General features: G+C 43.5%; 1 protein-coding gene across 1 annotated transcript in view; it reads right to left on the minus strand.

Annotated features, from left to right (window-relative positions):
* The window catches only part of LOC104388529 (E3 ubiquitin-protein ligase RNF38-like), a 117,049-nt gene that overhangs the window by 29,136 nt on the left and 60,841 nt on the right, over nt 1–27,072 (minus strand). Inside the window, exons 9-11 of the mRNA XM_009997403.1 lie at nt 23,459–23,543; nt 20,751–20,872; nt 11,510–11,609 (exon numbers count right to left, since the gene is read on the minus strand). Of these exons, the coding sequence (XP_009995705.1) occupies nt 11,510–11,609; nt 20,751–20,872; nt 23,459–23,543 (307 nt within the window). The remainder of the gene's footprint in view (nt 1–11,509; nt 11,610–20,750; nt 20,873–23,458; nt 23,544–27,072) is intronic.

Below are 27,072 nucleotides of genomic sequence, written 5' to 3' on the forward strand. Positions count from 1 at the left end.
GCTCAGACACTTTGGGGAGATCTGTGACCCCCCCGTAGGAGGCTGAGTTAGACAGACAGCAAAATTGGCCAGAGATATTCCATTCCATATATCTACGTAAGCTCAAAGGAAGGTCAGAGATCACAGAAGACAACTTCTTTCCTGCTGCTTCTTCCCTTCTCTTCTGTCCATGGCCGGCGTCCAGGGAGGACTCCGTTCATCCATCACCGTTAGGCTCAAGCTCTCCTGACCCTCTTTACTCTCTGCTTTCTCCAGCAGCAGTCTGGGATTTTTCGGGACTGTTTGCAGCTAACAAGAGTCCTGTAGGAGTCACTGGGGGTAGGGGGAGGCGAGAGGCTTTTGCACATACCTGAACACATTTGTATATAATTGTATATATTTTCTTTAACCATTAGTGTTTTAAATTAAAGCTGTGTAGTTTAGTTTTCAATCCAGCCAAGTCTCTCTCTTTTTCTCTCTCTCCTTCCCTACCTGGGTGGGAGGGGGAGGGGATCGAGGGCATTGTTGTTGAACCTGAGTCAAACGGTGACACAGCCTGAGCCTTCAGGGTGAATACAGGTCATGTTTTCAAGTTTTTCTTTGTAACTATTAAAACTTGCTTTTAAAAAAAAAGATTTCATATGTGTTCCTTTGACTCGAGGAGTTAAGATATCAATAAACAATCAGATATTGTGAAACATTATAACATTGAGAGTTGAAAAGACTGACATGTAGAAATGGTAATCTCTCTCTTGTTAATCTTGTCTTATTCACTACTTAACCTCTCTTTCATGAGTCTTCAGCCTTATTTAACATGGATTCAGCATAAAATAGGTTTTCCCCTGCCTATCTCATATTGCCTAAAAAAGTGTTTCTATGTAGAGTTTTATAACTATAGGACAGGCAAAAATCCAAATTTCATATGTAGACAAGTCAAAGTTTTATTTGATGCCTTGTATTGTTGTATCACCAGTGTGTAATGGAATAGTATTTTTGCTAAAATTTACTGATGATAATGTGCTCTCTTGCACAATTTATCAACATGGGATGAGAATTTGAAGTGCAATAGTTATTTTACCCCTCTCAAAACACAGTCTAAAACTTTGTGTTGACATAGTGTAACTGTACTCCTTTTAAACCTGCCTAGTTGACACTGTTATGCTGATGTGTTTTTTCTAAAGTCTGTCATCCTTTAGCCAATAGTAGTGTTGTAAGTCAGCACTTTCTAAGCTTTGTTAGAAGCATCAGCACAAAATTGCCTCACAAATACTACTTTACTTCTGATTAAAAAAAAAAAGAACGCCCCAAAACTTTTCCCCATTTTAATAATCTCTAAGGGCTATATTCACTACTCTTTGATTGCCAATTGAAAGCGTTTAATGCAACATAAGAACTTCCATACTGAGTACAACCAAAGCTTCATTTAACCAAATACTCTTAATTGAACAGTGACCAACAGCAGGTGCACGAGAGAACATACATTATATATCTCTGATACATTCCCCTTGCTTCCAGTAGTCTGTGGGTCAAATGCTTTTTGAGCCAGATGTCTTTACATCAACAACCCTGGGAGGAATTATTATTTAAAAAACTTGTCAGCCTTCACAGAATTTCAGCATCCACCATATCATCCTAGTTCTCATTTCAGAAGAAGGAGCATGCAATTGTTCCTTGTTTACCTTCTCTCCATGCCACGCATAGAATCATAGAACATCTCAAGTTGGAACAGACCCATAAGGATCATCAAGTCCAACTCCCTGCTCCTCACAGGACTACCTGAAACTAAACCATATAACTAAGATTGTCGTCCAGACACTCCTTGAACTCAGACAGGCTTAGTGCTGTGACAACTCCCTTGGGGGACCAGTTCCACTGACTAACCACCCTCTCAGTGAAGAATCTTTTCCGATGGTCCAAATCCAAACTTCCCCTGACACAGCTTCATTCTGTTTCCTCCTGTCCTATAGTTGGTCACCAGAGAGGGACTCCCTCTCCACTGCCCCCACTGAGAAAGCTGTAAACTGCAATGAGGTCACCCTTCAGCCCTCTCTTCTCCAAGCTGAACAAACCAAGTGACCTCAGCTGCTCCTCATAAGTCTTGTCCTCAGGGCCTTTCACCATCTTGGTCACCCTTCTCTGGACACACTCTAATAGTTCTTTGTCCTTCTTATATTGAGGTGCCCAAAACTGCATGAAGTAGTTGAGAAGGAGGAAGGGAAGAAATCCACTAGCTGGAAAACTTGCTGTTCATTTCAGCAAGTGTGCTGCTTAAAAGAGAAGAAAAAAAAAATCAGTAAAAAAATAAATTGGCTTAATCCTGGCTCAAACCAGGACAGTGATATTCCATACCATATGACATTGTGCTCAGCAACAAAATTTCAGGGAAAGAAGGAAGCAGGGTTACAGTGTTTGTCTCCCCAAGCAACTGCTAGTTGTGCTGATGCCCTGCTTCCCAGGAAGTGGCTGGAAAATTGCCTGTGATGAAAAGCAGTGAATGAATTCCTCTTCCGGCTTTGCTTGTGCACAAAGCTTTTGCTTTCCTTGTTAAATTGTCATTATCTCAATACATTAGCATTTTTACCTTTCTCCTTTTTATCCCCATTCCGTGGGAGAGGGGAATGAGCAAGAGGTAGGGTGGGTGTTTGGCTGCTGTCCACACACAATCAACCACCACAGTCCTTTTTAAGTGCCCAGTGTGGGGCATGAGATAACAGTTTTGATCTGATTGTGCTTTAGCTGTTATAGTTAATTGGTGGGCTTCTGTGTGGGCCTTGGAGCTTGCTTGCTTTAACTGTATATTAGAATCTAGGGCTTCTTATTGGCTGCTTTGAGCTCTTACTGTTTGCTGCGCTGCTTATCTCTCTGTTTCACTGTGCCTAGGAACATCTTGATAAAAGCAATGGCCATGCACTTGGCCCTGGCATTAATGCAATTCCTAAATTCCTATGCTGGAAGGGCTATGTGAGAATGAGGGATTATACCTCCATCTTCTCTGGGATTTATGTGGCTGGCTTTCTTGCACAGGGTACCAAGGTTCTTGCAAATTATGTAAACTGATCCTATTATCCACTTTTTATGTGTGGAGCCTGGTTTCATCCTGGTATAACAGGAAAAAAATTGTTGGCGAGGCAACAAGGAAACATGCCCTGAGCTGACTGATCCCCAAATGGCAGGGTATATGGAAGGATTTGGATAGGCTCCTAGTGTGATTATCACCTCCAATGGTCTGAACAGGCATGTGATGCCATTGAATTGATGTGCCACTTGATGAAAGGGTGCCTTGCCTACCCCAATGAGAACCAGCACCTTGTAGAAGTGTTTTGGAGCTTGGCCTGTGCCTATTGATCCTCTGTTCAGCCCCAGCAGAGGAGCATGACTGAGACAGAGATTCAAACTACACCTGAGGATACCATGGTTGAGACAGGGACCCAACTTCCAACTAGAGTAATTGACCCAGTAGTCAAAAAGAAACACCAGATGTGAAAATCAATGGGTCCATATCATTGACTAGTAAGAGAGGAGAAGAAGGAAGCCAGTTCTTCAGCAAGGAAACAGGAGGAGGAAGTGACAGGAGTTACCCAAGAGGCAGAAACCACCTGGTCCCTAACCCTGAGTGAGATGCGAGTTATGTGGAAAGATTACAGCCACCAGCCAGGGAAGCAGATTGCTACCTGGTTGCTCCGGTACTGGGATATTGGGGTCCACAGTCAGAAATTAAAGGATAAGGAAATTCAGCAGCTGGGATAATGAAGTCGACAAAGGGCTCAGAAGAGAGGCAACAATCCATGGACTCTGGAGGTGGCTCCTTTCAAGTGTGAAGGCAAGGTATCCCCTCAAGGAAGATCTTGTAAATTATTGAGGGTAGTGGACCATTGCTGAGGAAGATTATGAAATATATTGAGGAGACTGTGTTGAGTCTGTGTGATGTGGCTTTGGTAGCGAGGGAGAGGCCACAGGGGTGGCTCCTGTGAGAAGTTCCTCTAGCTTCAAAATCCAGACCTGCCTCTGGCCAAGGCTGAGCCCATCATTGAATGTGATAACGCCACTGTGATTAACATATTTAAGAAGAGTAAAAGGAAACTGGAAGACCTGCAGGGCAGAGAGAGGGGGTGGTGAGAGCAATACCTGAGCAGAGATACCAAGGTCAGTGTAGAAGGAGGGGGAGAAGGTGCACCGGAGCAGAGATTCCCTTTCCTTTGCCTGTGGTGAGACAGCAGGCTGTCCCCCTGCAGCCCATGGACGAACGTGGTGGAGCAGCCCATGAAGGACCACGCTGGAACATATCTGCACCTGCAGCTGTGGAAGACCCCATGCCAGGGAGGTGACTGCACCTGAAGAAAGGCATGACTCTGTGAGAAGCCCAGGCTGGAGCAGTCTGTTCCTGAAGGATTGCACCTCGTGGGAGGGACTTCTGTTGGAGGAGTTAATGAAGGACTGTCTTCTGTGGGAGGGACCCTATATTGGAGCAGGGGAAGACTGTGAGGAGTCCTACCCCTGAGGAGGGAGGCAGAAAACAACGTGTGACGAACTGACCACAACCTCCATTCCCCGTCCCCCTGTGCCACTGGGTGGGAGGAGGTAGAGAAATCGGGAACAAAGTAATTTGGGCTCTTTGTTGCCAGCTGGGCCTAAACCACAACAGGCACCACAAACTGCACACAGTACTCAAGGTGGGGCTGCATGAGTGCAGTGTAGAGCGGAACACTCACCTCCCTCGAGTGGCTAGCTATGCTGTGCTTGATGCACCCCAGGATATGGTTGGCCCTTTTGGCTGCCAAGGCTCAGCCACCACCCAAACCCCCAGATCTCTTTCTGTGGGGCTGCTCTCCAGTCTCTCCTCCCCCAATCTGTACACATAATTAGGATTACCCTGTCCCAGGTGGAGAATCTGACACTTGCTGTTGACTGCTCTTGATGTGGCTAAGCTTTAGGCAATTATATGGTTTAAGAAGTCCAGTGTGCAAATATCTTTCAGCCTTGTCACAGACATGAATAGCAGGGCACTGGAAAATATTCTGTACTGACACTTGCATATATGTTAAATTGAGTTAGTTGACAACCACTGTATGTAACAGTCTAAATAAATAACTATGAATGTGAATATGCTTTAAAAAAATATATTTCAAGCTAGAACAACTAGATGTTTGCAGTCATCTTGTTGATTCCCAGACATTTTCACAGAACCACAGAATTATTGAGGCTGGAAAAGATCTCTGAGATCAAGTCCAACCTATGACCTAACACCACCACATTGGCTAGACCATGGCACTAAGTGTCACATTCAGTCTTTCCTTAAACACCTCCAGGGATGGCGACTCCACCACTTCCTTGGGCAGTCCATTCCAATGTCTAATCATCCTCTCCGTGAGGAGGTACTTCCTAATATCCAACCTAAACCTCCCCTGGAGCAGTTTCAGACCATGCCCTCTTGTCCTGTTGCTAGTTGCCTGGGAGAAAAGCCCAATCCACATCTGACTACAACCTCCCTTCATGTAGTGGAAGAGAGTGATAAGGTCCCCCCTGAGTCTCCTCTTCTCCAGGCTAAACAACCCCAGCTCCCTCAGCCTCTCCTCATAAGACTTTCCCTCCAGTCCATTCACCAGCCTCCTTGTTTTCCTCTGGACCTGCTCCAGCACCTCAATATCTTTCTTGAAGTGAGGGGTCCAGAACTGTACAAAGTACTTGAGGTGAGGCCTCACCAGTGCTGTGTACAGGGGGAGAATTACATCCCTACTCCTGCTGGCCACACTATTCTTGATACAAGCCAGGATGGCATTGGCCTTCCAGGCCACCTGGGCACACTGCTGGCTCATGTTTAACTGGTTGTCAACCAGTACTCCCAGGTCCCTCTTTGCCAGGCCGCTCTCCAGCCACTCTTCCCCCAGTCTGTAGCGCTGCATGGGGTTATTGTGGACAAAGAACCTGGCACTTGGTCTTGTTGAACCTCATACCGTTTACCTCAGCCCACTGATCCAGCCTATACAGGTCCCTCTGCAGCATCTTCCTACCCTCCAGCAGATCGACATTCCTCCCCTCATCTTGCTGTCATCCGTGAATTTACTGAGGGTAGACTCGATCCCCTCATCCAGGTCATCAGTAAAGATACTGAATAGGACTGGGCCCAGTACTGATCCTTGGGGGAAACCACTGGTAACTGGATGCCAACTGTTCTCCTACAGTATTCTGAAGCCAAGCACATATTTCATTCAATTAAGTTCTACTGAAAATAAAGAAAAAAAAGAAAAAGCAGTGTTTTGGAAACATTTACACCAGTCCTAAATTCTGTAAAAACTTTAGAATATATTTAGTACTCTAATCAAAAGTTGCTTTCAGTTTCCTTTTTCTTTTTTTTTTTTTTAAATCTTATCATTAATCATGATGTTTCATTAGACAAAAAACTACAGACAATATAAAATTCAATACTTCATGCACAGGATATTCTTCTATATGCATTCTTCTATAGTCATTTCCTTGACTTTATAAAGCCTAGAAATCATAGGACTTTATCCAAGTAAAAAATCATAGAATGTCTTGGGTTGGAACAGACCTCTTAAGGTCATCTAGTCCAACCCCACTACAATAAGCATGGATATCTCTAACTAGAACAGGTTACTCAGAGCCCCATCAAGCCTGACCTTGAATGTCTCCAGGGATGGGGCTCCCACCACTTCTCCAGGCAACCTGTTCCAGTGATCCACCACCCTCACATTGAAAATCTTTTTCCTAATGTCCAACCAAGATCTACCCTTCTCTAGCTTGAAAACATTACCCCTTGTCCTACTGTTACATGCCCTTGTGAACAGGTCTTTCCCAGCCTTCTTATAGGTTCCTTTGAGGTATTAGAAGGTCACTATAAGGTCCCCCCAGAGTCTTCTCCAGGTTGAACAACCCCAACTCCCTCAGCTTGTCTTCATGAGAGAGCTGCTCCAGCCCTCTGATCATTTTAATGGCCCTCCTCTGGATACGCTCCAACAAGTCCAAATCCATGTCCATGTTGGGGGCTGCAGAGCTGGGAGCAGTACTCCAGGTGGGTCTCACCAGGGCAGAGGAGAGGGGCAGAATCACCTCTCTTGATCTGCTGGCCACACTTCTTTTGATGCAGCCCAGGATGCAGTTGGCCTTCTGGGCTGCAATTGCATATTGGTAGCTCATGTCCAGCTTTTGAACCACTAGTACTCCCAGGTCTTTTTCCACAGGGCTGCCCTCTAGTATGTCTTCCCACTGGCCTGTATTGATATCTCTGGTTGCCCTGGCCCAGGTGGAGGACCCTGCACTTGGCCTTGTTGAACCTCATGAGGTTCACCTGGGACCACTTCTCCAGCTTGTTCAGGTCCCTCTGGATGGCATCCGGTCCCTCTGGCATATTGACTGCACCACCCAGCTTGGTGTCATCAGCAAACTTGTTGAGGGTGCTCTCAATGCCACTGTAAATATCAATAATGAAGATATTAAAAAACACTGATCCCAGTACAGACCCCTGAGGGACACTACTTGTCACCATTTTCCTTCTGGACACTGAGCAATTGGCCACTACCCTCTGGTAGTGCGACCATGCAGCCAATTCCCTATCCACTGAACAGTCCAACCATCAAATCCGTATCTTTTCAACGTAGAGAGAAGGATGTTGTGGGAGACTGTCTCAAAGGCCTTGCAGAAGTCCAGATAGATGACATCCGTAGGTCTTCCCTTGTCTGCTGATGCAGTGACTCCATTGTAGAAAGCCACTAGGTTGGTAGGCAAGATTTGCTCCTAGTAAAACCATGCTGGCTGTCCTGAATCACCTCCCTGTCCTCCATGTGCTATAGCATGTCTTCTGGGAGGATCTGTTCCATGATCTTCCCAGGCACAGAGGTGAGGCTGACACGTCGGTAGTTCCCAGGGTCCTCCTTTCTACCCTTTTAAAAAATGGGTGGAATGTTTCCCTTTTCCCAGTCACTAGGGACTTCACCTGACTGCCATGACTTTTCAAATATCATGGAGAGTGGCTGGGCAACTACATCAGCCAATTCCTTCAGGACTCTGGGATGCATCTCATCAGGTCCCATGGACTTGTATATCTTCAGGTTCCTCAGACAGTCACAAACCTTATATTCGCTTACAGTGGGAGGGACTTTGGCTCCCTGGTCTCCATCCTGGGGACCATCAACTTGAGAGCCATGAGGAGAGGGGCTGCCAGTGAAGACTGAGGCAAAAAAGTTGTTGAGAACCTCAGCCTTCTCCTTGTCTGTTGTTACTAGTTCACCACTGTTGCTCATCGGGGGGGTACACTTTCTTTAACCTTCCTTTTCTGGTTTATGTACCTGTAGAAGCCCTTCTTGTTTTTCTTTACATCTCTTGCCAAGTTCAACTCCAGCTGCACCTTGGCCTTCCTGAACTCATCCCTACACAAACAGGCAACGTCCCTATACTCTTCCCATGATACCTGTCCCCACTTCCACTGCCTGTGTATGTCCATCTTGCCTTTTAGTTTGACCAGTAGTTCTTGACTCAGCCATGATGGCCTCCTGCCTTCCTTGCCTGTTTTCCTACACCTGGGGATTGAGATCTCTTGCACTTTATGGACAGCATCCTTAAAGATCTGCCAGCTCTGTTCTGCTCCCTTGTCCCTGAGGGTTGTTTCCCATAGGGTCCTACTTACTAACTCCTTGAAGAGCTGGAAGCTTGCTTTCCTAAAATTCAGAGTCCTGACTATGCTTCTCATCTGCCTCATACCCCTTAGGACAGTGAACTGCACTGGTGCATGATCACTGCAGCCCAGGCTGCCTTCAGCTTTGACATCCCTGATTAGTTCACTTGTATTTGTGACAATCAGGTCCAGTAACACATCCCCTCGGGAAGGGTTGTCAATTTCTTGTCTTAAGAAGTTGCCATGGAGGCACTCCATGAGTCTCCTGGATTGCCTACAGCTTGCCATGCTACTTTTCCAACAGATGTCAGAGTGATGTAAATCCCCCAGCAGGATGAGAGCTTGTGATCGTAATGTCTCCTCGAGCTGTAGTAAGAAGGCTTCATTGATAGTCTCCACTTGATTGGGTGGCCTGTAGTAGAGTCCAACCACAAAACTCCCTTTGCTGTCCCGATCCCTAATTCCTACCCATAAGCTTTCAACCTTCTCATGGCTATTCTTTAGGGACAACTCTTCACACTCTATCCACTTCTTTACATAGAGGGCAACACCTCCCCCCCTTCTTCCTCTCCTGTCCCTTCTGAATAGCTTGTAGCCATCGCTAGCCACACTCTAGTAATAGGATTAATCCCATCAAGTTTCCATAATTGCCACTATGTTGTAGCTTTCCTGTAGAATGGTAGCTTCCAACTCATCCTGTTTGTTGCCCATGCTGCATGCATTGGTGTAGAGGCACTTCAGCTGGGCTGCTGGCTGTATCACCCACTTAGAGGAACACTCCTTTATTTTCCCAAGGCATTTCATGGATGCCTTGCTGTCTCCTATTTTCTCAGGAGCCCCTGTCTCATCTTTGTAAGACTTTGCCTGTGCCACAGAGTCTACAGCATGCTTCAGGGCAACAGGTTGAAGGCCCTTACTATCACCCCATCCTTCCAACCCAGGTGTGTCTTCCTGCCGCTTGTCACAGACAATCTCAATGTTATTATCCCACTTCCCCTTCATATCTAGTTTCAAGTCCTGTCAATCATCCCCACAATCTCTTGGCCAAAGACCTTCTTCCCCCTCTGAGAAAGGTGTCTCCCATTTGATGCCAGCAATCCTGGTGCCATGTAGGCCATCCCGTTATCAAAACCCCAAAATTGTGCTGGTGACACCAGCCACAGAGCCATTTGCTGATAGATTGGATCCTTGTGTTCCTTACAATATCACTGCTTTCAACTTGGAGGAAGAAAAAATAACCTGTGTCCCAGAGTCTCTCACTAATCATCCCAAAGTCTTGATTGTTCGTGGACTACTAGTTGTTGCTTCCTCTCCACCCACATGGAAGATCAGTAGTGGGTAGTAATCTGTAGACCTCACTTCGCTAGGAAGTTTTCTAGTGATGTCTTTAACATAGGCTCCAGGGAGACAGCAGATCTCCCTGCAAGGAGGGTCTGTGCAGCATATTGGACCCTCTGTTCCCCTCAGAACAGAGTCGCCTACAACTAGAACTCTTTTTCCTTTTGTGTGTGGTGGTGATACGGGTAGTAGGCCTGTCTGACTGTGTATACAACTCTGGTGTAGCTTGCCTATTGCCCCCATCCTCATTCAGCTCTTCCTTCTTGACCAGAGCTTCGTACCTATTGCTCAGAGGCACTTGGGGGGGGGGGGGGCAAAGTGAGCAAGAATGGATTTCCCCTGCTGCCCTTATCACAAACTTCCTTCCACTCACGCTTTTCATTTAGGCTTCTGCCTTTGGCCTGACAGGGGCAGGATACAGAGGCCCCTTGATCCTGAGTGTTCTGATGGGTGCACCTGTTTCTGTTTAAAGGAGGGCAGAGCCTGGCTCTACCAGCCTATCTCCTGTTCAGCCTCCCTAATGCTCCTTAACCTTTCAACCTCCTCACACAGCTCTGCCACCAGGCTGAGCAGATCGTCCACCTGTTCACAGCAGATGCAGCAGTTCCGATTACTGCCACTTGTTGCCAGTGCAAGGCTCTGGCACTCCTTGCAGCCTGTGACCTCGACCGCTGCATGTTTTCATGGGAGTTCTGTCTGGGTTGCTGCATCCATTCTGGCGAGTGTTGGGGTCACTGGCTTCCACCGAGTGGTCACGCTTTCAGCAAGAAAGCTGTTGCTTCGCTCTTCACCGACCGAGCGTCACTTCCAGTTTTGCCCGTTCCCTTCCTCATGCTCACCTGCACTCGTGGCTCGCTCAGCACCTCTGCGATGGCTAGATGCATTTAAGCCCTGCAGTTGCCCCGGCAACACCCCCAGCCACATCAGCCTCTCTCGTGAGAGCTGCCGACTCTCTCTCTCTCTCTCTGATAATTGTTTAAAACGTGAGACAAGAAAGGAATTAATACCTTGTTAGCAGTAGGTCTGGGTAACACAGCTTGTACAGATGTCTCCCTCTATGTCATCTTCTAAACTGTATTCCTATCCGTCTCACCTTCTCTACCACTGCTACTCCATCTGTCAGCTTAATGTGCTGTCCTGTGTCTAGGTCTTCCCCTCAGCTTGTTTTGAAATAATATCTCATAGCATTCATAAAGCCATAATTTCATGCTAAGTATTTTTTTATCTCTCTCAATCATGCCTTATAAAAATAAATACTTTTTTATTAAATTTCATACTGATAGGAGGGATTCTTATAGGAGCGCTTTCTACTGATGAAGATAATTTTCCTCATATTCCTTTTAAAATTACAATTATTATTACAAAGAAATATATTTTGTTAATTGCTAAAAAATAGTATTTCTATAGTGTAAGGAGATAACAAAAGGAAGATAAATTCAACTTTTTACTTCAGAGCCTAAATATTAAAAATGAGAAACAAGAGATGAAATGCAGTAGAAAACTAAAGAAAAAATGAAACTACAAACTAGGACATTATAAATTGCATCCAACACAGATTTTATTTACCTTAAGCCATTTATCAACACATTTGGCATGAAACTCATGGTTACAGGGTAAGACTCTAAGTAGCTGCCTTGCCTCAAAGTCACACATACACACTACACACCTAAAAAAAACCACAACAACATTTAATTTTAGTTATATTAAAATAAAAAACAGAAAACTTGCTTTGAGTATTTCTCAAAGCCATAACTAATTAAAGATCACACACATTTTTTATGACGAAAAATTTCTCCTTAAATTACATCTATATTCTGTTGTACATGTTTTATAAACACATTTCTTCCCCAGGTATATAATCAACTTAAGGTCTCTGGTACTTTTATTTTTCTTATTCCCTGCTATGTTAATGTTAACACTGAAGATTGCTCTATGTGAAAGACCAGAGAAAAGAACTCTTCTGTTCCATTTCAAACGTTTGATAGCACTATATATCACTTTCACTGCCTCCCACCTATAGCTCATTTCTCTATTATGTCAGTCTTCCAAAAAGATTTAGTCTTAAAAATAAGAAAATATAGCTGTAAACATCAAAGACTGTCAAAAGCTCTTCTAGGAGCACTTGAAATTTTGGTAATTGGAAAATATTTCAATATAGGCTGAATTCCAAGTTGATGATGGCCATTCAATATCTAGTATGCCAAACAAAAATTTGGAAAACTTTTAAAATACCGAATAACTAAATCTGAACATCTAACTGAAGTGGACTATGCAGAATTTTAAAGCTACGACAAATGATATCTGATTTGAAAAATGTTTTTTTTTAAATTATCTTTTTTATTTGAGAGCTTTTAGAGCACATGTAGTACAGTATTTGCCTAGTTGAGACTGCAGCCTAATGGAATGGAAACACAATCACATAAAGCATGTAAATGTGAGACAGATTAAATTAGAGACTTAAGGGTAAAATTTGCCAAACCTATATGATGCTGAATAGTAGAATCTGTTAATGTTTGTTAGAGGTATTGTGTTGAACTAGGATGTGTCTCGCCTGAGAGCCCAATAAGCAGGATTCAGCTGGGTACATCAGCCAACCTGCCAGAATGAGGAACAACATGACCCAGCACAGCAAAGAAGACTACGAGCCTTCCTCCAAGAGACCCCTGCCCACGATCACCGAGAGGCAGTGCACATGCGGCAATGGGCGTGGCTTTATGTTAATGACTTTGGGGGAATTATTTAAATATTATAATGAATCCAGGGAATTAATCTGTATAATCCTGCCTACCTTTTAGAAAAGTAATGCATATGTATGTTTTAAGTGAATAAATATGTATTGCTCTTATCTGTTTGTGTGCGTGTTTGGAGGAGCGATCTCCTGCGCACACAGCGCTGCAATAAAGAATACCTGCTTTATAGCTTCTCGGGGCTATAGAGTCTTTTCCTTGCATCAATTTGGTGACCCAGATGGGACCCGCTCTGTCCGGCTGCAGGACCTACTGAGGATGGGACTCCCTAGGGCGCCCCTGAGATTTCTCAGAGGGACTCCTCAACTCATTCAGATCACTGCAGGGACAGACAAGGACCATCTCAATGGACAAGGTATTCTTTCTCTTTTAAATTTTTTAACTGTAACAGTAACTGTAGGGCCAGCAAGGTTGGTATCCCATAAGACGTTGGAGACATCCTGCGCGGGGCAGGGTGCAGGAGTCCAGAGTCCCAGAGTACTCATGTAACTTTTTCAGCAACCCACGACTGTGGATTAGAGGCCCACCTTAGGCCCTTTGGGGTATATCCTGGACTTGTGTGTTTAAAAGGTGTAATCTGAATTTGGTCTGGAATTTGGAGTCGTGATTGGGATAAGGTTTTTGAGTTGTTTTAATCTTTTGTTTATTGTGCCTGTCCCCTGTATTTTTGTGAGTTGTGTTGAAGTGAATGTGGAGTGAATGTGATGTTATTAACACGAAGTGAGTGCAGAGTCTTGAGCTGCAGTTCCACTGTCCTGAGAGGGATATGATCAGCGACAAAGTGAGTGGTGTGAAAGGCTTGAGAGAAAACAGACACGCCTGAGACATGCAATTGAGCATGGAGTGAGTGAGGAGTTCTGATACGCAATTCTGTTATCCCGCGAAGGGTGCGGCCAGAGATGAACGAAGTGAGTGAGATATTAAGTAACACTAAGAGCACTCTGGGAGTTGTATGGAAAGGGAGTCAAGGAAAGCAGTGTGTATACTCTTTCACTTGGTAATGTTTCATCTTTCCCTGTCCCCAGTGTAAAAATTGTCATCTAGCTGCTGAATTGGTGTGGAGAGATTGCTACTGGCTTAAATTTCCCCGAATATGGTATTTGTGGAATTCTCTTGAGTAATATTGTGACATTTGTGGAAAGTTTTGTGTTATATTTGATACATACCTCCCCACCTAGTTTTGTTCTCATAACCGAAAGAGGCTTATTCCTGAACAAGAACAACAATTAGAAATTCAGAATGGGTGGGTCACAGACTGGAGGAATTTTGAGAAAGAGTCCACTAGGCTGTATTATAGCTCATTGGAAAGATATAGGCGGACTTCCAGGAGGGAGCATAAATCAAAAAACTCTAATTAAATATTGTCAAAGCAATGGCTGTAGCCACAGTAGCTGCTTTAGAGCAAGAAATAAAAGGAGGAAATAACAAAAGCTATAGAGCCTTAAGGAACCCTGGCAAAAATATAAGAACCAATCAGCCCAGAGGTATATCAAGGGATCAGTGTGCCTCTTGTAAAGAAAAGGGACACTGGAAACAAAATTGTCCCAAGTAATAACCAAGGCAGATTTTAGCTGCCACCTATGAGGAGGATTGACAGGGACCTGGGGAGTCCACCCTAGCAGATCCACTGGTTATAGTAAAGCTAGGGAAAAAGGAACAAGAAGTGGAATTTTAACAGACACAGGGGCTTCCATTTATGTATTGAATCAAGAATTGGCACCAAAAGATCAAGATTTTGTTATAGTAGTGGGTGCTACTGGCCAGCATGAGAAGGCATTTTTCTTGAAACCTCTTAAATACAAACTAGGAAAACAAATAGGAATACACAGATTTTTATACATGCCTGGGTCTCCAAAACCCCTACTGGGACGAGACCTGTTGGAACAACTGGAAGCAAAAATTGAATTTGATAAAGGAAAAATCTAATTGGAAGTTGAAGAAAATAGATTAATTGAAATATTAAGTTTGGCCTTGATACATACCCCAACTAAGTCCAATGTGCCTGAAGAGATAATGGACCAGGTATATCCTAGAGTATGGGCATCTGAGGCACCTGGGAGAGCAAAAACTGCTGCCCCAGTGATCATAGGACTAAAGGCTGGGACACAACCCATAAGGATTAAACAGTATTCCTTGAAATTAGAGGATCGGAAAGGGATAAAAGAGGTAATAGAGACGTTTGTAAAACATGGGTTGTTGGTGGAATGTGAACACCCATTCAAAAACCTGATGGTAACTATAGATTGGTGCAGGACCTGAGAGCTATAAATAAGATCACTGAGGATATACATCCTGTGGTATCCAACCCATATACACCGTTAACTAAGCTAAGGGATGAACTAGTTTGGTTTACTGTGCTGGACCTAAAGGATGCATTTTTCCACCTGCCTCTAGCCTCAAGAATCAACCTCTGTTTGCCTTTGAATGGGAAAACCCAGATACTGGGAGAAAGTTTCAGTTAACCTGGACTGTGTTACCTCAAGAATTCAAAAATAGTCCTACCATCTTTGGGTATCACTTAGCAAAAACCTTGAGACTTGGGAGCCCCCAGACCCTGAAGGGGTCTTACTGCAGTATGTGTATGATTGATTGCTTGCCACCAGGACAAAGGAAAGCTGTATAAGCTGGACTGTGAGTCTTTTGAACTTTTTGGGCCTTAATGGGTATCGAGTCTCTCCACAGAAAGTGCAATTGATCCAACAGCAAGTCATCTACCTGGGATATGCGATCTCTGGAGAACAGCAAATGCTGGGAATGGAGCGAAAAGAGGCCATTTGTCAGACACCCCTACCACAGACGGTAAAAGAATTACAGACCTTTCTGGGAATGACAGGTTGTTGTCTTTGGAGTTATAAATATGGACTTCTAGTAAAGCCACTATATGAACTGATAAAAAGGAATCAGTCCACAATAACATGGATGGGAGATACATGAAGGGCCTTCTAGCAACTCAAATAGGAATTAGTGAAAGCCTCTGCTTTAGGGCTGCCAGATGTCTCAAAGCCCTTTTGGCTATTCTCCCATGAGAAGCAGGGAGTAGACCTGGAAATACTAGCACAAAAGCTTGGTCCCTACAAGAGAGCCGTGGCATACTTCTCCAAGGAATTGGATGAAGTAAGCAAAGGATGGCCTAGCTGCCTGCGAGCAGTAGTTGCAGTCATCCTTAACATCCAAGAGGCTCATAAATTCACTATGGGACAGAGAATATCTGTTCTAGTCTCCCACACAGTTTCTGCAGTGCTTGAACAAAAAAGGGGGGCATTGGCTGTCACCACAACAGTTTTTCAAGTACCAGGCAATCTTGGTGGAGCAGGACGATGTTGAAATTGTTGCCGCTAACATTGTCAACCCAGCCTCTTAGTGACACTCCTGGAGAGCCCGTAACAAATGATTGCCTTGAGACTATTGAGGCAGTGTACTTGAGTTGGTCTGACCTGAAGGAAGAACCCTTGGTTAATGCAGAGGACTCCTGGTACACCAACAGGAACAGCTTTGTTCGACAAGGGACACGTAAGGCCGGATATGCAGTGTCTACCATTGACCGGGTAATAGAGTCCAATGCCTTACCTCCAGGAACCTCATCTCAGAAAGCAGAGATCATCGCCCTTACCCAAGCTTTAGAATTGGCAAAAGGAAAGAAAATTAATATTTGGACTGAGTCCAAGTATGCATTTGGTGTAGTTCATGCCCATGGATCTGTATGGAAGGAGCATGGACTATTGACTGCCTGTCCTGGTTTAAGCCAGGATGAAGCCACTTTTCCTTTTACTGATTTTTATTTTTTTTTTCCTTCAGTAAGTGTTCCAGCTTGAACTGATAACAAATGCTGGAATGTTTTTGTAATTGCTGGGATTCCAAGGTCATGTCTTTGCTCTGCTGGCTCAGGCACTACTGGGAGATCTATGACCCTCCCCATAGGAGGCTGAATTAGACAGACAGCAAAATTGGCCAGAGACATTCCATTCCATACAACTACGTAAGCTCAGAGGAAGGTCAGAAATCACAGAAGACAACTTCCTTCCTTCTTCTTCTTCCCTGCTCTTCTGTCCATGGCCGGCATCCAGGGAGGACTCCATCTATCCATCACCATCGACCCCCAGGCTATGCATCCTTCAACCCTCATAACACTATGCTCTCTCCAGCGGCAGTCTGGGACTTTTCGGACTGTTCACAGCTAAGGAGAGTGCTGTGGGAGTTGCTGGGGGTGGGGGGAGGCAAGGGGCTTTTGCACATATCTGAACATATTTGTATATAATTGTATATATTTTCTTTTATCATTAGTTTTTAATTCAAGCTTTGTAGCTTAGTTTTCAATCCAGAGAGTCTCTCTTCTCATTTTTTCTCTCCTTCCCTACCTGGGTGGGAGGGGGAGGGGATCAAGAGCATTGTTGTCGTTCCTGAGTCAAACTGTGACACTGCTCAAGGGAAACAAATAAAACATGCTGAGAAAACGTTATAACTTTTGGATGCCATACAAATGCCCAAAAGAGTGGCAATCATACACTGTAAAGCCTACCAGAAAGGGAATACTGACCAGGAGATTGGAAACATGATGGCTGACCAGGAGGCATGACTGGTAGCTGAAGAGGAGCATGTTGAGGTTACAACTTTGGTCCTGGATGGTAAAATCCAAACTGATATAAAACCTAAATATTCAAAGGAGGGTTAAAATTGATAAAGGATTTGGAGGGAAATATTTCAGAGGATGGATGGGCTAGAACAGCAGACGGATGATTAATAGTGCCTTTTGCCTTATTATGGACTCTAGTAATGGCAGAACATAGAAAGACCCACTGGGGAACTGTATAAATCTTTGAACAAGCAAATAATAGCTCAAAACCTGTACACCACTGTGAAGCAAGTCTCACGGCAATATGAAATATGCTTACAAAATAACCCCCAAAACAATTCTCATGTGCAGTTGGGGACAATTGGTAGAGGAAATTTTCCAGGGCAACAGTGGCAAATTGATTTCTCAGAACTACCAAGGAAAATGGGGTATCGATACCCATTGGTATTAAAAGACACTTTTTCAGGTTGGCCAGAGGCAGTCCCATGCAGAACCAACAAAGCAAGAGAGGTAACAAAAATGTTGTTACATTAAATAATACCATGTTTGGGGGTACCAGCAGTGATATCCTCTGATAGAGGACCACATTTTTGTGCCAATGTTGTTCAACAAGTAAGCCAGATCTTGGGCATAGACTGGCAACTGCATACCCCCTATAGGCCCCAATCGAGTGGTCAGGTGGAGAAAATGAACCACCTAATAAAACAACAAATAGTGAAACTGGGACAGGAAGCCAACCTTCCCTGGCCACAATCTTTAGCCTTATTGAGAATAAGGGCTAAACCAAGAACCAAAGAAAATCTGAGCCCCTTTGAGATAATGAATGGGCAGCCATATTCAACTCAGCCCATGGAAAGTACTCCTAAATTAGGTGAGGAGAGCCTATCCCAGTATGTTATTTCTTTAAAGAAACAATTAAAGAAGATTAACCAACAAGTGTTGGGTACCAGGGCAAGGGGTTTAGATTAATCAATTCATAATTTATTGCCAGGTGATTATGTATATGTTAAGAGTTTTACAGGCTCACTGCTGGAACCAAAGTGGGAAGATCCTTTATAGGTTTTGCTGACAACCCACACTACAATCAAGATACTATGTGCAGTTGTAGGGTTTGTATATGCTTGGGATCATATAATTTAGGTGCAAAAGAATTTGCACAGTAACAGAAAAAGGGGGGGATTGAATTAGAGACTTAAGGGTAAAATTTGCCAAACCTATATGATGCTGAATAGTAGAATCTGTTAATGTTTGTTAGAGGTATTGTGTTGAACTAGGATGTGTCTCGCCTGAGAGCCCAATAAGTAGGATTCAGCTGGGTACATCAGCCAACCTGCCAGAATGAGGAACAACATGACCCAGCACAGCAAAGAAGACTACGAGCCTTCCTCCAAGAGACCCCTGCCCACGACCACCGAGAGGCAGTGCACATGCGGCAATGGGCGTGGCTTTATGTTAATTACTTTGGGGGAATTATTTAAATATTATAATGAATCCAGGGAATTAATCTGTATAATCCTGCCTACCTTTTAGAAAAGTAATGCATATGTATGTTTTAAGTGAATAAATATGTATTGCTCTTATCTGTTTGTGTGCGATTGCAGATAATTGCTACACAGGTATTTACTTCTAAAAAAATCCATGTCTCTAGGCAGTAGTCAGAGTATAATAGTCTTCGAATTCATCATATATTTCCTGGAAAATGTATTTTTAACTTGTCATGCCTCCTGACCAAAAGCAGAAATCTGCCTGCTGAGAAGAAACCATAGGAGTGTTCATCTAACTAGTGATGAATGAGTGCCCCAGCAATAAAATAGTGACTTGTTTTGATAGGCTAATCCCCACACTCAGACTTGTGTGTTGAGGGAGCTGGCAGAAGTCATTGCTAGACCACTCTCCATCACTTCAAATGTTCTGCAGCAACTAGACTATTGCTCTTTAATCGCGAACAGCTGTTAAATATTTTTAAATTATTTTACCAGAGTTTGTGAAAGTCTGGCAGCTAATTACTTTTAATTGTACATAAATTTACTAATTTCCAGTTCAATAGGACATCCTTTGTCATAGATGTGCCAGGATTGGCTCTTAATGGCTTCAGCCTAACTGGCTGTTACTGGAAACAATTCATGCCCAAAATAGTTTTCCAGATTTCCTTACCTGCATGAGTTCCGAAAACTACAATTAAAACAAAAGAATTAAATTACATAGTTTTCAAAACAGTTTTATCAAAGAAGCCTTTAATATCCTTTCCTTCACTCCCACTGGAATGGGCTAAGTATAACATACTTAGAATAGGTAGATCTTGAAAAGCTTTGTCTTTTCCCCACATTCAAAATCTGGAATCTTAACATCTCCAATCACAGAATCAGAGAATTGCAGAATTGTCATGGTTGGAAATGACCTCTAAGATCACTAAGTCCAACCATCAACCCAGAAAAAAAACCACCTCCCTGGTCAGCCAGTTTCACTGCCTGACTTCTCCTTCAGTAAAAAAATTCTTCATAATATCTAGTTTAAACCTTTCCTGGCACAACTTAAGGTGCCTTCATCAGCCTCAAAAACCATTCAAGTTAATGATCCTTCCTGACAATTGCAATGGAAAAGAATAAATTTATAATGCTTCCCCAAAACTGGGAGAGAAACTGAAGAGCTTATGGGTGGCTTAATGTTACTTTGGATAGTTGAAACTGCACTTTGTGTTTCAATTTGCTGGTTCATACACTTCAACAAAACTATTCTACATACAGAACACCAATAGTCTATTTAAACATGAATTTTAGGACCTAGAACATTCATAGACTCTTCATTTATTTTATCTTTAACAGAAGGACAGTAACAGTCAGTTGTAGTGCCATCATGTTAAACCTTGTATGAATCACAGAATCATAGAATGGTTTGGACTGGAAAAGACCTCAAAGATCACCTAGTTCCAAGCCCCCTGCATGGGCAGGGACACCTCCCACTAGACCAGGTTGTGAATTAGAGACTTAAGGGTTAAATTTGCCAAACCTATATGATGCTGAATAGTAGAATCTGTTAACGTTTCTTAGAGGTATTGTGTTGAATTGGGGTGTGTCTCACCTGAGAGCCCAAGAAGCAGGATTCAGCTGGGTACATCAGCCAACCTGCCAGAATGAGGAACAACATGACCCAGCACAGCAAAGAAGACTACGAGCCTTCCTCCAAGAGACCCCTGCCCACGACCACCGAGAGGCAGTGCACATGCGGCAATGGGCGTGGCTTTATGTTAATTACTTTGGGGGAATTATTTAAATATTATAATGAATCCAGGGAATTAATCTGTATAATCCTGCCTACCTTTTAGAAAAGTAATGCATATGTATGTTTTAAGTGAATAAATATGTATTTGCTCTATCTGTTTGTGTGCGTGTTTGGAGGAGTGATCCCCTGCGCACACAGCGCTGCAAAAAAGAATACCTGCTTTATAGCTTCTCGGGGCTATAGTCTTTTTCCTTGCATCAGATGTACTTACAATGTCTGTTCTGATTGATAATTGCTTGGATTGAACTTGTAAGATGGGAGCTGTTCAATGTCTGCCTTTGTCAGTCCTCGAGGTTTGGCTTCTCCTAGACGTTCTGCCAAATTCAGTAGTGCCTACAAAACAAGGATTTTGGACTTTTTTAACATTAATTGCTCAAACAAGTTCCAGCTCTACCAGAAGTGATTTCTTCTGCCATGTCACTATCCCACCAGGTAGCACAACCCACCTCTCCATCACGACACATTTAGTCTTGCTTCGCTTTCTCTACGACTGCAAGCACTAAGGAAAGTTGGCTATAAAAGTTTGATCATTGATTAATCCTTCTGAACTGAATAAGATAGTATTTTTTGGATTTTTAGATATCCATGACCTAAGAGTTAATAATTCCTGCAGCTTGATACATGTTTAGCTTTGGAAGTGAACCTCCTTCTCCCATCCTCCACACAGAAGAAAATGTTAACAAACTTGCTTTCTACTAATATGCAACTAATAATAATAACAACAACAATATCCTAGCCCTGAGTGGCCAAGAGCTTAAAGAGACAACTTTTGACTCCCATTCCACTTCTTGGGCTAGATGAATTGAGACATGGAGATTTTATGCTGAATCTTTGGAAATAAAGGCATGACATCAAACTAAATAGAAATACTTTCTGAATAAATTTTGTACTCGTTCATACAGGTAAAACACTATACTTAAGTGCTCCTCATGCAAATAATTTCTGCTCCATCATGAAGGGCTCCAGAAAAGTATCAGTATCAACTTGATAGAGAACTGAAACAGTAGAAGTTCAGAGATTTGATGAAAGATGCAAAGAGTAAAGATACTCAAATAGCCCAAAACCTGAAGTCCAACATAGATTCATAGAATAGAATCATAGAATCATAGGTTGGAAAAGACCTCTAAGATCATAAAGTCCAACCATCAACCCAACACCACCATGCCAACTGAACCATGTCCTGAAGTGCTACATCCACATGTTTTTTAAACATCTCCAAGGATGGTGATCACCACTTCCCTAGGCAGCCTGTTCCAATGCCTGACCACTCTTTCAGTAAAGACGTATTTCCTAATATCCAATCCAAACCTCCCCTGGAGCAACTTGAGATCATTTCCTCTCATCTTATCACCGGTTACATGGGAGAAGAAACAGACACCCACCTCACTACAGTTTCCTTTCAGGCAGTTGTAGAGAGCAATGAGGTCTCCCCTCAGCCTCATCTAGACTAAACAATCCCTCAGCCACTCCTCATAAGACTTGTGCTCCAGACCCTTCATCAGCTTTGTTGCTCTTCTCTGTACACGCTCCAGCAATTCAACGACCTTCTTGTAGTGAGGGGCCCAAAAGCAAACACAGTATTCGAGGTGTGGCCTGACTAGCACCAAGTACAGGGGAAAAATGGCCTCACTAGTGCCAAGTACAGAGGAAAAATCACCTCAGGACTAGATGGCCACACTTTTTCTGATGCAGGCCAGGATGCTGTTTGCCTTCTTGGCAACCTGGGCACACTGCTGACTCATGTTCAGGTGGCTGTCAACCAGCACCCCCAAGTGCCCTTTTCCACCAGGCAGCTTTCCAGCCACTCTTCCCCAAGGCTGTAGCATTGCCTGGGATTGTTGAGACCGAAGTGTAGGACCCAGCACTTGGCCTTGTTGAACCTCATACAATTGGCCTCGGCCCATCAATCCAGCCTGTCCAGGTCCTGTTGTAGAATCCTCTTACCCTCAGGCAGAAAAGGGTAGGAAGGTTCTCAACTTAGTATCATCTGCAAACTTACTGAGGGTGCGCTCAATACCCTTGTCCACACCATTGATAAAGATATTAAACAGAACTGGTCCCCAAATGGAGCCCTGCTTGTGACTGGCTGCCAACTGGATTTAACTCCATTGACCACAGCTCTCTGGGCTTGGCCATCCAGCCAGTTTTTAACCCAGCAACGAGTTGATGCCAGCTACAAGGTGATGCTTCTTTTCACTAACACAAGAAGCATTATAGGTCAGCTTTATGATCTTAAGAGGTCCCTTCCAACCCCTATGATTCTATGATTCCAGCATTAATGCTATGCAACTGTGTAAATACATATCTCTGAGCAGAAGCAAGGAGAAATGGATACATGAGGAGGGGTAGGCTGAGGCTTTCTGGACAGAATCTGGTAGGAATCTAACAGCTTGAGAAGCAGCAAGGACAAGAGTTGGGATCGGCCCTTGATTATCTAAGACACTGCTGACATTTTATTTCAAAATATGTGACTTGCTGTATCCTCCTTTTCAAGAGAAAATATACATTGATTCTTGCCAACATCACATTTACCTGAATTGATCCTATAATGTTAACACTAATCTGTAAAGTTAGCAAGGAGCATAAAAAGCACTAAGCAAGTTCAAAAGAATAGGATATTTATGTTCAACATTTAAAAATCAAGTAAAATGCAAAAAGAAGAGACATGTCTAGAATGGAAACTTGAGGAATTTAATCCATCACTAATATGAAAGGAAAGGGAAAGGCAATAGATAGAAAATAAGTGTGTTGCTAATATCCAGTGTTAGAAACTAGTATGAAAAAAGTGTTTCTAGATCCTATCTTCATAAACATTATATTTATTTAATCCCAGTTTTGTCTTCAAAAAGCAAAATACCATTTCAGTTAATGTATTAAGTTAATCCCAGCTCCTGATGAATTTCTATTTCACACACCAACCTCGTAGTTTTCCACCTCTCCATCTTCCATGCTCAACTCAAAACTGAAAGCTGGTCCGACTGCATGTGGCACTGGAAGCACTGATCTACCAGAAGAAAAAACAACAGCAAGGCTCAACATCTTCCTGAAGGAAAGCATGCAAACATATGGCAGAGGTAGCATTATGTTATTGATCCTTCTTAAATCAACAAATTCTAAGAATCAGTAAAAAAGGTTAACTTGGAAATTAAGAATTAAAATTCAAAGGAGTCAAAGGAAAGCTAATTGCACCACTTTTATATATATATTGCTATGACAACTCATACTTACAGTAAGAATCAGTGTTACTACATGTAGAGTCTTGAAATGAATAATTGTCTCAAAACAGCCACCCTGATAAACTAGACATTGTGCTTGGGTGGGGTCCTCATTCAATAAGCCATCTGGACCCTGTTCTTGCAAGGGGAGCCCCTTGTTTGGTAACCACTCTGATAAATTGTGGTGGTTAAGACACGGACTCCTGGGTGAGAAGCAATGGAATCGTTTATTAGTAGAAAATGCTCCCTTAAATACTTTTACAGTGGGAACTGAGAAATAAGCAACCAGGGTACAAAGAATATAAACAGCACTCGCACCTGCTTCTTGGCACATACACAGACCTTAGGTTCCCAGGATGTAGCCAATCACATACCGAGCACACGATAAACAGTGTTCTGATTTTTGTCAACATTCACAGTGCTGCTCACAACAAGCCCTGGCCCTTAGCTGGTCTTATATTGTTTTATCTACTTCTTTACAGAGAGAGGAGGCCCTTTTTCTTTTCCCATGGCTATTCTCCACAATAAATGGGACACTATCCTTATTCAATAAGAAACAGTGGCCAGGAAGAGGAGCTCTGTGGAGACAGAATGCCATCTTGTGAAAGACCGCTTTCATGTTTAAAGACAAAGTGCATGCGGTAAAATAAGGGTCATTGCTCAGTCAACCTGGTTGGGGGGGGAGCAAGTGATCACCTGGACCCCCATGCCCCACTGACTCATTTCCAGAATATTCTCGATCTGAGAATATTCTGAGTCTGCACAAAGTAGGCCAAGCCTCACACAGGAAAGGCAGAGCCAGGTGGCATAAAAGAGGCAGGCTCAAAACGCTTGGTTTGCACATCTGCCATCCAAGGACCACAACATTATGCCGAGATAGTTGCCGGATCCAAGGGTGGTGATATCTTTTCTATATCGTTTTTCTTCATCTCTCTCTTTCTAACTTTATTCTTGGCACATAAGGCTAACACCATTTCTAATTTTCCTAAGTTTTTGTCAGTTGTAACCTGTTGTTTTGAGAGTGACAGTGTGTTTTTGGACAAGCTTTATAATCCTACTCAATTTTAAGTAAATTTGTGTTTTGTATAAGCCTCCTGGCTTACTCTTAGAGTACCACACAGAATTTAAGAGGTTAATCTTGCCGAATGAGTTGTTAAAAGAAATTAAGAGAGGGTTGATCCCACCTCTGGTGAGCTCTAGCTGTATCCACCTGGTGGGATGTGACACTACAGAAATTCATCTCTTGATAGCCTGCATCACAGAGATAATATTGATATTGAACAGTTTCTGGTTTAAAAGTTGACATTTAAATACATAGAATATCAACAAAGATAAATAACCCAAGTTCACTTAGCTCCCCAATACAAAAGCATTCAAGCACTCATATAGGCTAGATTAGTTCAGTGGGAAAGGACTTACAACAATCATCTAGTCCAACTGCTTGAGCACTTCAGGGCTGACCAAGACTTAAATCATAGTATTAAGGACATTGTCCAAATGCCTCTTAAACACTGACAGGCATGGGGCATCAACCACCTCTCTAGGAAGCCTGTTCCAGTGTTTGACCACCCTCTAGGTAAAGAAATGCTCCCTAATGTCAAGTCTGAACCTCCCCTGATGCAGCTTTGAGCCATTCCCACGCATCCTGTCACTGGATACCAGGAAGAAGAGATCAACACTTCCCTCTCCCCTTCTTCAGAAAGCTATAGAGAGCAGTGAGCTTGCCCCTCAGTCTCCTTTTTGATAATACACATAACAAAGATAATTACAATATAGTACTGGGCCAACTTCCACATTGACAGTAGACCCAACTATATATTCCCATATAATAAGGATTTGGCCAGAGAAGAACCTCTTCAGAAAGGCAAGAGTGCATAATTTTTCTGTTTTTCCTTTTAAGTTAAAAAAGCATCTCCATCCCAAGACAGTAATATGGGTCACAGTTTAATGCACAACCACAGAAATAAAAACTACACAGCGCTATGTCATCTAATTAAATTAATCAGGAATCACTGTGACACACTGTCCCTGAGTAGACAGGCAAGCGGCTATAACCTCAGAGCAGACTTTGTCACAATCCACAATTAAAAGTTTAACAACTTTACTGAATCATTGTCCTGGTTTGAGCCAGGATGAAGCCACTTTCCTTTTTACTGTTTTATTTTCCTTCAGTAAGCTTTCTTTTAACTAGCAGTAAATGTTCCAGTTAGTGGACTGATAACACTGGAATGTTTATTCTATTGTCAGGACTTCATGGTCACGTCTTTCTCTGCTGGCTCAGGCACTACTGGGAGATCTATGATGACCCCACTGGAGGCTGAAGCAAAATCGGCCAGAGATATTCCATTCCATTCCGTATATCTACATAAGCTGAGAGGAAGGCCAGAGATCACAGAAGACAACTTCCTTCCTGCTTCTTCTTCCCTGCTCTTCCATCCATGGCCAACATCCAGGGAGGACTCTGTCCATCCATCACCATTGATCCCCAGGCTGTGCATCCTTTGACCCTTATAACTCTGCACTCTCTCCAGCAGCAGTCCGGGACTTTTTGGGACTGTTTGCTGCTAAGGAGAGTGCTGTGGGAGTTGCTGGGGGTGGGGGGAGGCAAGGGGCTTTTGCACATATCTGAACATATTTGTATATAATTGTATATATTTTATTATATCATTAGTGTTTAATTAAAGCTGTGTAGTTTAGTTTTCAATTCAGAGAGTCTCTCCCTTATTCTTTCTCTCCTTCCCTACCTGGGTGGGAGGGTGTGGGAAACTGTTCTTTTCTTCCCCACAGAAGTCTAAACAAAATGCCTTTTAAGCCAGTGAAGGCCTCTCCTGATTATTCCCAGCTAACGGACTAAAACAGACTTGCTTCTCAAGAACAGCTGAACCCAAAACAACAGATGTGGTACGGGACAGAAAGGATGGGTGACAAGTCATCCTATGCCCCTGGTAGTCACCGCCCTAACTTGGGGCTCATGGATGCTCATTGGCTCTGGACAGTGACAGTGACACTGACTGGACAGGTGGGTCACGGGGGTATAAAGGCGGCGAATGCAGCAGGTGGGCCCTTCCCTCCTCCCTGAGGCCAGTTCAGACACTTTCTGCGTGGGACACCCCGTGCTGCGGACACTGGTGCTGGGACCCTGCCAGCCCGCCTGACCGCCCCGGGTCGAGCCTGGGCCTTAGCGCTGAGCGTGTCGGGGTCCTGAGCCCTGGGGTCGGGGCCGGAGCCCCCTCCCCGTGTTGCTGCCGGTTGCTGGGGAAACCAACGACCGCTGCACCCGCTGCCGAGCCTCGAGAGGCTGGCCCCCTGACAAAACCG

Source organism: Chaetura pelagica, unplaced genomic scaffold, assembly GCF_000747805.2.
Source record: "Chaetura pelagica isolate M959 unplaced genomic scaffold, ChaPel_1.0 scaffold95, whole genome shotgun sequence".
Lineage (NCBI taxonomy): Eukaryota > Metazoa > Chordata > Aves > Apodiformes > Apodidae > Chaetura > Chaetura pelagica.